General features: G+C 40.7%; 1 protein-coding gene and 1 non-coding gene across 4 annotated transcripts in view; both read left to right on the forward strand.

Annotated features, from left to right (window-relative positions):
* Window positions 1-16716, forward strand: part of LOC139698921 (uncharacterized) — a 386101-nt gene that overhangs the window by 267675 nt on the left and 101710 nt on the right. For all 3 annotated transcript variants that reach the window (XR_011703026.1, XR_011703027.1, XM_071597877.1), the window contains one exon: window positions 13285-13372. Coding sequence is in view for 1 of the 3 variants with exons in the window: in XM_071597877.1 (XP_071453978.1) it covers window positions 13285-13372 (88 nt within the window). In the remaining 2 variants the exon portion in view is untranslated. The remainder of the gene's footprint in view (window positions 1-13284; window positions 13373-16716) is intronic.
* On the forward strand, window positions 12082-12154 carry TRNAK-UUU (transfer RNA lysine (anticodon UUU)). Its single transcript has one exon. It is a non-coding gene; the product is annotated as a tRNA-Lys (tRNA).

Here is a 16716-nt window from a genome sequence, read left to right on the forward strand (position 1 = left end):
CTAAAAATGCTTTCTAGCCCAGAAAAGGGTATTTGAGCAATTCCTTTTTTTTCGAGTATTGGTTTCTGGCTTTCGAACGTGAATGCGTCCTAAACCGATCCATACCTCCCGACCCGTTTCATTTTTTTCCTAGGTCCATGGTCGGACTCATTTCTTTTCCTTGGAAACTCTCGTCTTCCACCCCCCTCCCAAACTCTCCCCCTCTCCCATTCCCCCACCCCCCTCTCGTCCCTTTTTGTTTCCCTTTCGTCCTTTTTTTCCATTCCCTCGTTTTACTCCACCCCCCCCATCCGTACACGCCTCACCCCTTTATTTTTTAAAGGGTCGTTTAGAGGCTAATGAGACGAGCCTCCCTTGCCCCAAACCAAACCCAACCATCTCTCTCTCTTTCCCTCCTTCTCCTATCTCCCACCCACACCCACTCCCTCCCCCACGCTCCCAATCGCCCTTAAGGAGGGAAAGGCGCACGCACACACACACACACGTACAAAAAGGAGAGGAGGACTTAAGTTAACGGGTCTCCCTCTTTCCATTTTAATGCTTCCGCCAGTGTCGCGAGAGTTCACGGGGGAAATGGGAAAAATCAAAAAAGGAAGCACGAGGAAGACAAAGGGCGGAGGGAGGCCATTTCATTCATTCATTCATTCTTCGGTCGCTCTTCTCCCGCTCCTTTCCGCGCCCCCTCCCCCGCCACATGCCGCTCCCCTTTCCACACCCCTCCCACCTCCTCTTTCTCTCTCTCCTCCCCTTTTCCGCCCCGGGGGTAGGGGTTTACTAACGCTGCCTCGCGTCCGGATTGCGGGTGGCTCTCTCTCTCTCCCCTTTCGTTAATTTTCCAAGGGTCGGCAAATACGGTCGTGTTTTATTTTTACTTCACTGACCTCGAAGAAAGGCAAAAGGAGATCGCACGGAAATAAAGCAAATGGCATTGTTTAAAGCATACGCTGGAGCGGCGATGTTACTGCACGACACGGCATCCGCGTTTACGCTGTTGCTGTGAGTGCGTGAGGTGAATGGCCACTTTCGCGCTAATTACGCGGGTAATTATTTTATAAGTTTCTGGGGTAATCATTATCGTCACTGAATGGCTATATGCATATTCCGGTGATTTTTATCCAAGTTTTTTTATTTATTTGAGCTAATCTGGGGTTGGGATTAAGGAAACGCATTCTAATGCCATAGTAAGGCAAATTTGTTGCTGCAGGCCACTTCACTGACCACGACCAAGAGTTGGAAATTTGGTTGGAATTAATTCTTAGTTCTTTATTGTCTGAAATTGTGATATTAATTAAAAAGGCACATTATAATTCGAAGGAAATTTTTTTGGAGGTCATATATCTGTTGCGTTCAAGAGTCGGAAATGTCATTCATGGTGCGGATGATTCCCATTTAATTACTATGCATGACGCCGAAGTATATATGAAAACGTGGGAAATCAACGCAAAGTTTGATAAATTATTGATAAACAGCCTTGCGCTCTGAGAAACGCAGGTGCCTCGCGTGCCCGACATCGCCCGGGTGGTTTTAACCGTCAAAGACACGACAAATCACCCAGCTGGCACGCCTCCGAGACGAACTCCGCGAATATTCGAAATTACAAGTTGGATGGAGGCAGGATTTCCCATAGGTTCGACCAACCTTCGGGCATGGTATTCAGCTAATGGAGGAAACATCCATCTCATAAAAAAAAATCGCGGCTGCAACCTGCTCGAAAAGCGCGATCCGAATCGGAAGGCACCGCCATTGTGAACGTCTCGAGATATGCTTAAACAGAGATCGCTTCGGCGTTTAATCTTCTGGCGGAAAAAAATAATAAAATACGGGAATGAAAGTAACCAGCGTGATCTTGAACTCGTGCCAGAGACTTGGGCGTAATGAGTTTTCCTCGACTCAACTGGAAGCGGCCGCGCGCCCCGAGAATCTCAAGTGGGCAAGCAAGCTACACATCTTCTTCCTTCAAGATTTCGAGACCATTTCTTTTCCCAGCACGAGAGACGAAATGGGGTGGGAGGAACTCCACCTGCATAACCTCCACTAATGAAGGGGAGGAACCTTAGCGATACAGTGCCCGGAATTTTTTTTTATTAAACGCCTCATAAAAAGACGGGATACGGGTAGACCCCACGAGTGTTATTTTAATAACGGAAGAATTTTCGACCAGGGTCCTAAATAATTCGCGCCGAAAACATTATCTGGATAATGAGGAGGAGGATCACCCGTGGTGCCCTCCCAATCTCTGCAGTTTCTTTACATCCCGATTCAAAGTTTTCGAAACCGTCGGCGGGGGAGAATTACGTATCGGAGCGAGTTCAACGGACCGGAAGGACAGAAATTGTTCCTTCCCTCCCTCCTCCAATCCACCGGGCGCTCGGCATTAAAATAATGATCGAGGAGGGGAACGTATTTATTTTCCTGTGCACGCGCGTACTTGTGTGTGTGTGTTTTGCCTAGGGTGGCGGAGCTGGTGTGGTTTAATGAGGAGAATCCGGGGTCTCTGGAAGCGGAATGGTGAAGATGGAAGGAGGAAATATTCCCCAGGAATAATTTCGAGAAAATGCCAAACGTTCACGATTGAGGCGAAGTCTTTCTTTCATTCCGCGATGCTTATTCTCCTCTCTACCCCTCATCGCCTCCTCCTTCTCCTTTTCCAGCCTGCCTTCCCCCCTTCCATCCGTATCCTCCCCCCCCCCCCACTGGAACAACATTCCATCCAAAACTCCAAGGATTCCTCCATCCCTTCTATCTATCCCTTGCGAGGAATTTCTTACATTTTATATCTTCGGGGAGTGGTGAGGCGGTTTCCAGAGGGGAACGCGTTCCCCTAAGAGCAATAAACACTTAATCTCGGAGGGTTGGGAGGGAAAAGCATGTAATTTTCGTATAAAAGATCTTTAATTCTTGCCTAACGTATTGCACAGTGAAAATTTCGTTGATTAGCACCTCCTTCGTATACCCTGTAAGCCGCTATTAGGGTGTTTGTCGGGGAGTATTAAATCACCGGTTGATAGTGCAAATGATCACTATTGGTGTTTTGTATTTGCATTATTTTTCTATTGGAATTATGTATTACTATCCGGTATCCTAACATTCTCCGCTTGTGTGGTGTAACTCAGCCGCTTACGGTCTACTGTGTTAGGTTAAGTTGCAGATTATTTTATTTCAGAGTAGTTCGATGTGTCTTGCGTGATGGTCTACACTGTTGTGGTCAATAATTTGTTGACGGTAAAAACATTCCTCGCGTAATAGGTTATTTCGGCAGTCAATGTCCCTCAACGCTGCTTTTTTTGCTCAGGTATCGCCTACCACGGTATACGTTGGGCTAATGTATTTCGGTGTCAGCGTTAAAATCGAGTTATCTGTTTGAAATTTGCGTATAATTGCCATGTTTTGCAGTATAGTCCAACTCTGAATTTTCATTCATAATTTGACTTTTTCGTTCATAGCCATGCTTCAAGAAACGGGCGGGGTATTCCTATTACCTGCTGAACACCAAAATTAGGTCCTTATGTGAAGGGTCCCGAATTCTGGAAGGGCATTTAAGTGAAGGTCTAAACAACGCGAAAAAGCACCCTCTCGTTAAATTTTTTAACCCTAGTATTTCCCATCACCTTTCGTTTGATACGCACAAGTATATTTGCTGCAGCTATGTAGGTTTAAGCACTATCGTCCTTATACGATGTTAGGTTAGTTCAGGTACATATGTGGTCATCTACCTTTGTCCACTACGTATGTCAGTGTCTCCTACCCTGATTCCACAAGTGTAAGTTGTATTGATCTGTTTCCTAGAAATGCATCTCATCTACATCGACATCTACATAATACCCCGCAAACCGCCTCAAGGGCGTGTGGCGGGTGGTGTTAGGCCACCACCCGTATCTCTTTACACTTATTCAAAATTTAATTGGAGAGATTCCACTCATGACTTTTAAAGATGGCTCTCATGCCTTTATTCGGCAGTATGGAAGCTATCGTATTTGCTGATATCGTACTAGGTAAGATGGCGACAATGAGGAAAAATAATCAATTAGTCTGCAATAGCTAAAAATAAGCACGTAATGCCAGAGTTGTCTCTTGTAATCAAGAGCGTTTTAGTTTTTGGCGATGGAATAATGTTTTAAATAGTGTTTTGTGGAGTGAAGTGTTAATTATTACTCTCTAATTTTAACAATCAAATAATTACTCTTTCATTATGACGGAAATATTACAGGAAGCAGAAAATCTCTTTTCGGAGCATAATTTATCTACAAAAGGTACAATTGATGGTTAACTTTATGGAATCGATTCATATAGGAAATGAAAAAATTTAAAAAGTTACTTAGTGATTCCACTGAAAATTTATTTCGATACGGCCCACGTTCAACGTCATCTTCGGGCCACCTGAAGATGACGTTGATCGTCGAAACCTGGGTCGTATCAGAATAAATTGTCAGTGGAATCACAAAGTTACTATTGTTTCATTTCCAATTTATAAGGTACGTTTATTTTGTTCAAGTTACTAATTCGCTTGCATTAGTTAAAATTTTTACGTACCAAAAATTCCATTTTTACTCAGTTGAAAATATGGACTGAATATTAATTATGATATTTCGCACCAATTCATGCACTTAATATCAAGGATATATTAGTGATACCTTTATTAAGTATTCTATTGAAGTAACAACAAGAAATTGATATAAAAGACGAAATTGTTTCTAAGCAATAATCTTGTGATTAAAACACAAAAATAATTCATAGAAACCTTTTCGTGCGCATTAAAAAAAATCAAAGCCGAATTCAAGAGAGTTCACTTGTAGTTAACGAGTGTTTAATTTTATTACCCCGGAAACAATGACCACATTCTCGAAAAAATCGACTGATCCAAAACGGAGGTCCGGGAGGGAATGGCCGGTCGTTGGTCAACCATACTATATCTTACCTTAGCCCCGAGTCGATGGGGTCGATCCAAATTTCTTTATTTCATTATTTCCAAAGTAACCTGAGCGTGCGGTAACTCAATTGTTCTAACTTGGGCCCTCGAGGGGGACTGCGGGAGATGGCGCGAGCGGGCGATCATCAAGAGGAAAGCCAACCGGGGGGAGGGAGCACGTTGCCGTTTATATGTAGACCGAACTCGTTATTTGGGCGGCGTTCCCAAACAATTGCTCCCCGCCGACCCTGATATTTTCGCCCGGCGGAGGAAAGAATTCTCTCGCGACGGCGGAGGCACACACAAAAGGAGGCAAATCGTCTCCAATTCGTTCGCGCGGGAAACGGGCACGTGGCGTCACCGAAAGGCGTCGCCTCGACGATAATAAAAGCCGATCAACGTGCCTCTCCTCGCGCGACTACAAGATTATCTTTTAACATAAAGGTGAGCGTGTTTTTTTTTTCATAAGTGGTTCCCCTCTTGCCCTGCCAGGGGATCGAGAGAGAGTGGTAAACAATTGCCAAGCGAATCTTCTCTCATTGTTTGCCTTGCGGAAGAGAGCAAACACATTCATCGGCTGCGGTATCCAGGCATCGGCATCGATCCCCTCTCCGCTCTTATCTCCCTTCAACCCTCTCGACTCTCACCCTATGCGTCTCAGCTAACCTCCCACAACCCACCAGACACAATCTCATCCTACCCTCCCCTCGCGTTTTCGTCTGAAGTGACTTCTGGAAGTAAAACACAAACTTGAGTCGGAAATTCTTCAGAAAAGCCTCTCTCTGTACCCAAGCTAATTTTATTTGAAGAGTTCTAAAACCTCCGGTGTGGATTTCCACTATGCAGGTCGTTATCGCCGTCAGTCTCTCGATCCGAAGATTGGTTGAATGCAGTCTTCGAATAATTTTCTTCTATTAAACTGCCAGCAATTCTCTAATGCCTGAAGGCTTCAATTTGAATGCTACTTTAGGCAGCACTTTTCTGAGAATAACTAGTGATGATGATGTATTAGGTATACCTACTAGGTTTTCATAATAGGTTGACAATTCCTATGCTACCCATAATCGTGGATTTGGCCGACTTTTGTCTTTCTATTCAAATTAGAAATTTTCAAGGTGAATCACCATCCAATGTATGTTTTATGTGCATAATTTACGCTTATCTTGTAATTAGATGTTCATTCATATTTCTACTGGAACTGTTCAGTTAATGATTAGAATTTTTTTCTGGAGTAGGCTCTAGCAGGTTACCTTAAATTCAGGTTTATCCAGACCATGTGGTTCTTCATTTCCTTATCGTGCCCCGCATTCTCTTTTCCTCCTTCAATATAATGTGTACTTATTCATTTCTTACATCATCTGCTCTTTTCATTCGCAGTATCAGCCTCCAATACCGCGTTTCGACGATGTATTATCTCCTCCAGTTTTATTTCCCAAATGCCCACGTTTCTGATCCGTAGAGTTCCATAATCCAATGAAATTCTTTATCGTATTGCTTTCTTGTTCCTTTATTCATACTTACTTGAGGGCATTAGTAAAACCCCTTCGTGGTAAACTACTACACTGCGAGCTACTCCACGCAGGATATCCATGGAGATCCTCCCATTCCATGTTATTTTACCTCCTGGCCTGGTGATGTGTTCCATTCGATATAGTTTCTCTCTTCCTAAAGTCACATCTACATACCTTCACCTGTCCCCTTCCACATATTAGGATTTCTATGAAGGAACTTAGATATTACTATGGCCTGTGTCGTGATAAACTTGAACATCACTTTAATTTCTAACCGACAGTTTTATTTTAAGCTAATATACATATATGATATGGTTTTATATAAATTTCCATTCACCTATCTTACAGTGAAGTCACAAATATACCATTCACACATTTTTGTTTAGCAATTTAAAACTTCTATTATAATGCAATAGTTTTAAAGTGTAAAAACTATTCCCCTTGACCGGGATCTCTCGATTTCTGTCGAATTGCTGCAACCGAGATATCCTCTTACACGCCAAAATTACGGCCAAGGCGAATTTTTTTTACTAATAAAATATTTTGCATTGTAATGCGCATTAGCGAATGACTCCGCTAAAAGTTATTTTAACTTCATCTCCTGCAGTTTATGTGAATTTGTCAAAAGGTGTAGTCTGAGTAGCCAAGTATATTGTCATTATTTTGTGAAACCCTTATTTTTTTCTCGATGATATATTATAGCTCAGTACTCTACCCACTGAACTACCGCATCTACTCGGAAAAAATGGAATTCGGAGAATTACTAAGTAATGAGTGCAGCGCGGGGAAGAAATGGGCAGATATGCAATGCTTCTCGATTAAATACTTAGGTGTTACCCTAACTCACGACCTCTCCTGGGTGATACACATACGGGGATTATGTGGACAAGCTAACAAAAAATTAGGATTTATTATTAGAATAGGACTGGCTAAATGTGATGAAAAGGTCGAAGAGAATTGCTATCTTTCGCTGGTTAGGCCTCATATAGAATATGCTAAAAGTGCATGGGATCCCCACGATGTTGGATCAATAGACGAATAGGATCTCGTGCAGCGTAGAGGAGCTAGATTTGTAAAACGTTGTTATTCTTAACTTAGTAGCGTGTCAAAATTATAGGAGCAGCTAAGATGGGAATTACTCACGGAGCAAAAGTTAAATTACAGATTAAATCTCTTGCATAAATTGGAAGGATGTCTCTTTAGCACTTTCTAAACACAAGGGTAAATTCAAGTTCAAACATACACGTATATTTTTCAAGAGACTTAATGGGATAAAACCTATCAATATGTTTACGTAATAATATGGATTTATATTCAGTAAGTAATGGTAATGTGTTTTTGCTCAACAAATTTCTAAAAAAATAATGAAACTGAAAAATATAATCAATATTGCAAGTATAATAATAGTAACTATATTCTACATTTAATACTTTTAGATGACGATTTAGGTTGTTTAAATACAAAATTGACAAATTGCAAACAATTTTCAAAATTATTATTTTTGCATATTACTATACGTATAGTCCGTCCCTTCTAGCCCTATGTATTTTGATAAAATGCAAATAAATGAAGCAATTACTGACAAATCACTTTGAATCATAATAAGGGTGCATTTTTTCACCTGAATAGCACCTCATACAATTTGCTACTTCATCCCCTTAAGTATAGCTTTGTCTGCTAACATTTAACCTCTGCCCCAAGTGGACAAGTGTTTTGTATGCTGTTTTCAAATTGCATGCTTTAAATTAAGGTCACCTTTATGGTATGGACCTGGCTGTTTGAATTATCCAGGCATGGGCGAGAAAGAATGTGAATATAGTATTCTCAACTGAAATCAGCCGGTAATGCATATAACTTTAGCTTTACTTCGCCTTGAGTAGACGTCCCTGCGGTGGCGGGGTACTTCCACTTCCTTATCTACCAACCCAAGGGCCGCGGGTTCGATGCCCGCCTGGGTGAGTTTTCCTCCACCTAGGACTAGGGTATATGTAATTGTCTCCATTGTTATGCTTGTTAATAGTCCGATGTAAAGACCAAAAATTTCTGTTTTTGGACTTATGCTAAAAAAATAATCTTGAAAATGTATTATTACCCCCATCTTAGTACGGTGGGCGATATCATGCCAATAAAATTAGAGAGATTAAGTATAGAAAAGACAGATTTCATATTTCATTTTTTCCACGAACGTTTAAGGGATAAGAATGACATTATCCGACCACGGTAGAGTCATATTATAGTTAAAATTAGTCTGGTGAGCATTCACCCCCTGCCACACACCCTAGAGGTGACTTACAGGGTACTAAAATATCTAAAAATATGTAAAATATCTGAGAGTGAGTGATTTAGCTAATCTTGCCTCAACAGTTGTGCCTTTAGCAGCACCGAGTGCATTCCAACAGTGTTCACTGTATAATTGTCGAGTGCATGTGCCCTTCACAAGGCTAAGAACGGTATCGAGTCCAAGATTTGGTTTCATTTCTTGACGAGACGGAGGAGGAGACACGAGAGAACCCTTGGTGTCTGGCCATAGGAGCGTGCAGAGGGTGTGGTGGTGGGCGGGGGTGGGGTTGCGTTTGGGGGAATGGATGCGGGAGGGAGAGGAATAGGACGGAAAGAGGGGGAAGTGAGGAAGTGGAGGCTTTTACACACCTCTGCCCTTACCCCTCTCAGCTCTCCCCGCCCCGCACGAATACATTAAAACCATGTCACCAACTCCAAGCAAAGGGTGAAGGCTTTTGAGGGGAGCGTGTGTAGGGAGGAGATGGGGAAGGTGGGAATTGGAAGAGGGTTGAGGGCGGGGGGGGGGAGGATGCAGGGGTCTAAGGGAGAATAAAGACTGCCTTTCGCCTGCCAAAGTTCTTCCCGATTTGGCTGAACTCCCAAGGCGGGATGTGACTTTGGGGGAGGGAGAATAGCTGGGGAAAGTGTTAGGAGTGGGGAGAGGGAGAGAGAGAGAGATGAAGGCGGGTTAGGCGATGTGGGTGATGATATGTTCTCTAATATATGGTGTATATATTCATTTATATATATATATATATATATATATATATATATATATATATATATATATATATATATATATGTGTGTGTGTGTGTGTGTGTGTGTGTGTTTACTCGCATATACATGCACACACATATAAAATACATGTATGTACAAACATTCACATTCTGGGTGGAAACGTGGAGCAGTAACAACATATTGCGCCTATAACAAACAATATAGACAAAAAATAAAAAAATGTGACTCATAAATCTGTAACGTTTTCGACGATCAGGCCTTCTTCGTCTGTTGATGAAGAATGGCTGACAGCCGATAATTTGAATATTTGTCAAACTAAGACGGCCATGGCGTCAAATATTATTGTATTTTTTTACTTGTGCCTCACACCACATTTTTCGATCAGTCTTATCACGTTGCCATGGTTAGTCGCGTCACAATAAAATCTTGCGCATTAATTTCATACGAGACCATATGTTTGTGTGTGTGTATGCATGTGTGTGAGTATATATATATATGCTAGGTACATATGTATTTCCTCATACACTGGTTATATTTCTGTTTTTTTGCCATTTTAATTTGTCCTCTGTAATTGTCTCTTAGTGTTCCTCGCGATATCTTCCCTTTCATTTTACACTCATGTATATATGAGAACAATCCCAACCCGCGCATATTTATTACCCACCTGTATTTTTAAATAGGTCTTTTATACAGGCGGCGTACATATAGTACATCTGTGGCCACGTAAGTATCGTGAACATCGTCCAGGGTTCTCCGTTGGAAGCACACATGTGCCCATGGTTGTTTAAGCGAAGCCCTTGTCTCTAAATTTGCCTCCTGTTGCATCCGTCATTTCGGCTTGATAAACCCCTCCCGAACGATAATACCCGACCTCGCCGCCCTCCCCCTTATCCACATTGTCATTATTATTATTATCATTTATTTCCCCCCTCGTCGTTCTCTTCTCGCCCGAAGGATGAAAATACGGAAGGGGTGCTCCTGAATAATTTTTCCCTCCTGATCTTTCTTTTTTCCTCTTTATATGTATTTTTTTTCATTGCCCTTCTGCTCCTGGGAGGATTTCTCGTGGCCCAATATATCTTGTCTTTTTTTACTATTTTATATTTTATTCCCTTCTCCTCAATGAGGGCAATGCAGTGCTCAATCGCTCAACGCACCATCTAGCGGCGCGGCCATGCGTGAAATTCACCGCGTTTCCAGATACCGTAAATTAAAGAGGAATGAATACCCACTTTGATTACATGCATACATTCGTACGCACCAGTGCATTATATATGTGTTTCTATGTACTATCGAACTATTTCACTGGGCGAATGCCCAGCGCGAACACTTTCTAAATAGCGGCTATTCGATTGTCCTCCGCACTTTTATGTAACATCTCGGCCATTTTGAGGTTATGACTGTTTATTAGATGCCTATTGTTTTCAAGAACGCCAATCGCGACTTCCAGTGGAACTACGATATGGCGGTAAATTCAAATTGTAATTAGTCCGGATTTAAATGTCGCACCCTGTATAAATAAATAAATATATATATATATATATATATATATATATATATATATATATATATATATATATATATAATATTTATATATATTCGAAAAGGAACGCTCTAGATATAAAAATGTTGATTTAAACATTTATGTATAGCAACACAGAGCATTGACTCTCCCCTATCTAGTTGACATTTCGACGGTGCGGCTGCCATTATTCTGATGAATACGGCCGTCGAAACCTTAACTAAATATCCGTGTGTACATTTTCTGTGTTTCTATGTTATCAAAGTTTATATATTTCCACACCTATCACAATGATTTAGGGATCTAATTTTTTATTATAACCCTTTGAATGACTGACTAAATAACGCTTGTTCAACCTCAAATTTCACTGATTTAATGAGATCCTCTGCTACTTTTAGTCAAGTCTCCAACCCTTCCCGTCTCTCTAAACAATTCCTTTGCCACATATATGGAATAGAACAGGTGATAATGGGCCTAACTGCCTTACTCCTCTGCAAGGCACTGCCTATCCCGACGCGACGTTTGTACCTATCACGACTATTCGCAATCAGCATTTGTGCGCTACTAGATATGGACAGCTTTCGTTGTCTCTCTCTCTTTCCAGCCTAGTCCTATCTTCTGCAAAATGCTAATTAATTTGGCCCAGTATATATCACACATATAAATGGGTTGTTAAATGGGTTATATATATATTATATATATATATATATATATATATAATATACATACATACATGCCCACACATATAAACATCCATCCTTCTCCACATCCCGTTTTCAAAAGCTTCCAATCTAAGTCTTGCTTCAGCGACCATGTTTCGGCGCCATACAAAACCACGTTACATATCAAAGTCTAAACGAATCTCTGCGTAGTGTCCACACTTAATGTCACTATCCTCATATCTCTCCCTCTTGTGGAAGCTTGTTTGCGTAATGCAATTCTTCTTCTTATAAACCGATCACTCGATCCAGCATTTATGTCCAAAAACTTCCAGGATAGGGAAACCGTTACACTTGGACTAGTTTATGTCCTCCTATTTTAATATTTTATTGTTTCATTTTTGTGGAAAAAATACCACCTTTTGTTTTGTTTGCATTGTCTCCGGTCCCTTTGTTTTTCGTGAGCCCGGGTAGCTCAGTCGGTAGAGCATTAGGCTTTTAACCTAAGGGTCCAGGGTTCAAGTCCCTGCTCGGGCGGTTAATTTTTTTTCGGTCTTGTATAAAAAGCATAGAAGCAGTGATAGGTGTGGTTAACAATGCCGTAAATTGTATAAACCGCCCGAAATATTCATTACATTTCGCAAATAACTAATTTGCTCTCGTTGTCATTTACCCTCGCATTGTGAAGTTCCTGCCCAAATTTCTTGACTTTGCTTAGTTGTTGTGCCTCATCACCTGTACGTTGGATGGTATAAAATTGTGGCTTTTGCGTGCGGTTTTTTTTCTTTCTTAGTAACGGGTGGTGTAGTAACACCCCCCGCCACACGCCCTTGCGTGGTATTAAGTAGATGTAGATTTATCCTACTGATTTTCCAATGCGCTCAGCAACGTTTTTAAAAATATGATGTGTCTGGATGTGGTCATTTTTTTAGCTAACATTGTGATATTATTCTTCTTAATGTCAGCTGCACAGAGAAATGTTAGACTCCTAGATAATGTGTTGAAGTTGTAAACCATTATTTGCATAGTTGAAATTTTTACATATCTGTAGGAAAACAATATGAAATCAATTACCGCCTAATGCATGCATATAAGCACAATGTGAATCAATTTTCATGTTGCATGCCAGGTGTGAAATCGCCCTCTGCTACATACAGTAGTGTTGGCTTGCAGGGTGCCATGTAGATGTAAGATGATCACAGTAAATTTGCGAGAACCGTTTTAATTTTATCATTAAATTGACACGTGCTTAGTTTTGTTTCTTGAGTAAATGAGGTTCTTACACGATTATTACAGCGCGATTCCTGGAAAGCTATTTCTAATTTCATTTTGTGTGCACTCCTTATACGATGTAGGTTAGGAAATTAAACCTGAAAATTGTTAGCAATGAATACGATATTTTCATAATCAAATAAGTACCCTGCGATTTTTTAATATGCTTCACCCAAGCAGAGAGAGAAGCTTTACCATTTGTAAAGTTTTATATTTCTTGGTTACTCCTAAGTAAATGCCATCGCTTTTGAACTTACTTATTTTATATTATTTATTGAAATTTTTGTTCATTATGTTAATTACTTGTTTTAATAGTTCCTCTCATCATTTTTTTATTGCAAGAATGTACTCGTAATTGTAGCAAAATCAATAAATATGCCTATTTCATTATCTAGGTCACCGTAGTCTTTTCCTTGTCACCTTCACGTGTTTGGTCCTCAACAGCCGTGGCGGAGAGTCAGCGACGGATTCCCAGCTTGAAAGGTAATAAACCTTTTGATTTATTTGCATTATCTCCCAATTTGTCATTTTCATTTTTCTACATGTACCTTAAAATTTTGTGTGGTACATGTACAAAGTGTTTTGTTGTGAATCCTTGTACTACAAGGATAGTTATACCGAAGCCCTTTGATGTTTTGCTAACCGAATCCACTGGTACCTTTATAAATTGTCGTGTTCAACCCTCAAACTATCGTGTTTCCACCAGGTTGAGGATATTGGAACTGCCATATGTAATAAGGGTAAACTACGAAATAAGTGAGGCTATCAGCGGCGGGACTAATGCTGTATCTCCTCGAAATGAAGCATTAAATATGATCCTCCGCGACTTTACGACAGAACCGAAGTCAATAATTATAAATCCAATTATAGAATTGGTAAAGATGGAGACAGCAATGGTACCCGACATCCAGAGGAGAGGAACCTCTTCGTCCACCCTTTGAAACATCCTCATCTGTACAATACCCCGCAAGACGCCGCTAGGGCGTGTTGAGCGGGTTAATGCTGCTGCACCAGCCATCAATGCGGAAACACTAGTTCATATTTAATTCGAATATTTATTCGCTAATACTCGACAAAAATATAATCGAAGGAAAATTTAATGGAAGGCAATTGTGGCCAGTTAATCATCTGTCCAGTGACGGTGATAATTATTACGAATAATATGAGCTGTCCAAATGAGTTTTTATTCTACTGTTTCAGGCTTCACTTCGTGGAAGTATTTGTTATCCATACTAAAAGACTGTACTTTTCCACAGACTTTTATTATTAGGTACAACGCGTTTCCCTCTCTTACGATATCATCGGGTACTGATGCACCTGATGATGCCGCAAGTCGGTGAAACGCGTTGTACCATACAAGTCTTGTATAATAAAAATCTGTGGAAAAGTACCAAGTCTTTTGGTATGGACAAATAAGTTTGGTCATAAATGTTTTATTTCCGTAATTTATTGTGCTTAAAATTAATTTTCTATTATACAATTAGCTTTTTTAGAAAGTATGCTTGAAAAATTCATTTATGCTTAGTCATTTGAATCGAGTCAGCCGTTGAAATTGGAAAAGTCTTCCTTCGCCAACAGTTTTTATCGCGCAACTCTGAATTGGCATTTAAGTTTCAACCGAATTAAAAGGAGTACCCTTCCCTATAGCATTGCTTTTGTCTGTATTTATAAATGTTTATCATCACTCTATATTTACCAGCTTCTTGCATATGCTTATTAAGATGCTATTTTCCATACAAGTTTTGGTAGTCCAGGTGTACCAGGAACGTTGGATTACTGAACGGAGGGCCCGGGCTCGATTCCCGGGCACGCTTCTCTGGGCACCGTCAGCTTCACCCAGGCTGTGTAATTTTTCAGGTAACAGAACCCCAAGGGAAACTATAGGCAGCATAAGGAAAACATCTGCCCCCCTCCAACCCTGAGTGTGAATTTCATAAGCCGTTGGGCTTAGTACTGGGTAAACTCTACCATCACATATCAAACCGACCTTCATGAGCGAAACACAGTTGATAACTGTGTTTTTCGTATCTATGTATGCATGTGTGATATCATATATATATATATCACACACAGGTTCGGTTTGAATGGGTTATAGTACAGCTCACCCAGTACTAAGCCCTATACGGCGTGTGAAATTCAAACATCAGGGTAGGGGGGCCAGTTCCTTTCCCTGTGCCAGTTATGGTTTCCCAGGAAGACCTGGTACCCGAAAAATCACTTTAGCTTGGGTTGAGCTGCAGGTTCCCAGAGTGCCTTGCCCGGGAATCGAACCTGGGACCCTCCGGTCAGCAGTCCAACGTTCTACCCACTGGACTACCGCGACCCACACACACATATATATATATATATATATATATATATATATATATATATATATATATATATATATATAATATATAACACTTTTTGAAAGTCTCACGGACGTGAATAATAATGTATAACACTTAGCACTAGTGGACACAGACAAAAACACAGAAACACACAAAAAAGAGACTCACTATTTTTCGAATTTTCGGTGGTCGTGACCACCTTTATCAAGGAAGAGATAGACAGGACTGAAGGGAATTCGATGGCTGGAGCGATGGATGGAAGGGGAAGGTGGGGAGAGAACTCCGAAGGGACGGGTTTGGAGGGGCAGCTTTAGAAGGGTGGGGAAACTGTAGAAGGTGATGGGGTGGAAGGGGGATGAAAATATAATTGGAGCAGTGTAATTAATGCCTAATATTGATTCCTGGCCAATTCCAGGACTCCAAGAGCCAGAGAAGGATTGCTTTAATGTGTTCAGTTTCAGTGGAGGATCAGAGGGTGGGAGGAATACTATGATGGATACACTATAGCATTTATCAAAGGGAGTGTAATGTTCGGAGGCGTGTTTGGGGATAGGGAGCATATCAATTAGGGAAGAGTTTTTGCATGAGGCTCGGTGGTTGTTGATTCTATATCGATACCGATAGTCCATGCCCTACCGTCACGCACCAAAGATTCTTACCATTTCCTGGAAAGGCTAAAATGAACCTCCCTCCCTCCAGATACCGAGATTATTATGGCCACTATAGATGCAACATCCCTATACACATCGATTCCCCACTCAGAAGGTCTCTCCGCTCTCAAACATTACCTCTCCCAACGCCCTGAGCCACACATACCCAGCACAGATTTTCTCCTTAGTCTTTCCGAGTTCATCCTCTCCCGCAACTCCTTCTCCTTTAACGATAAATTCTTCTTACAAATCAAGGGCTGTGCCATGGGTAGCAGGTTCAGCCCTTCCTATGTAAACCTCTTTCTTGGTCTCGCAGAGAAGTAATTCCTGTCAAAACAACCACTGAAACACAGACGGTAGGATATTGAATTTCTCAGGTTTTCTATCTGCCTCAACAAATCTAAATTAAGTAATAATTTTAATATTTTTTTAATATATACTGAAATGCCTAGTTATATAGATATCTCTTTTCCTTAGGAGTGGAATGGTTTCGGAATTCTTTCAATTTAAGAAAATGCACCACCATCAATGATCGATTTCCATGGTAACCAAATTCAAAAGTTCTAGTAAAACACACGAAAAATCCGCATGTGGACTAGGTTTATAATATTTTCTTGCAAGATAGGACTATGCATGGAGAACAGGAGCTGCTTTTTATCTTTAAGCTGCGTAGCTTAGTATTTTATCCACATAATAGTTCTTGTTCCAAGCTAATAACTGAATTATTTTATATTTTTTTGAAAAATTAAACTGGTGCTCAATTTAAATGTCTTTGCATAAGTAACATTAATTCGCACATATCCCGCTCATTCAAACGTGTTTTTTATGATGGCGATGCTGATAAACT

This window comes from Hetaerina americana, unplaced genomic scaffold, assembly GCF_022747635.1.
Source record: "Hetaerina americana unplaced genomic scaffold, ioHetAmer1.1.p SCAF_9, whole genome shotgun sequence".
NCBI classification, from domain to species: domain Eukaryota; kingdom Metazoa; phylum Arthropoda; class Insecta; order Odonata; family Calopterygidae; genus Hetaerina; species Hetaerina americana.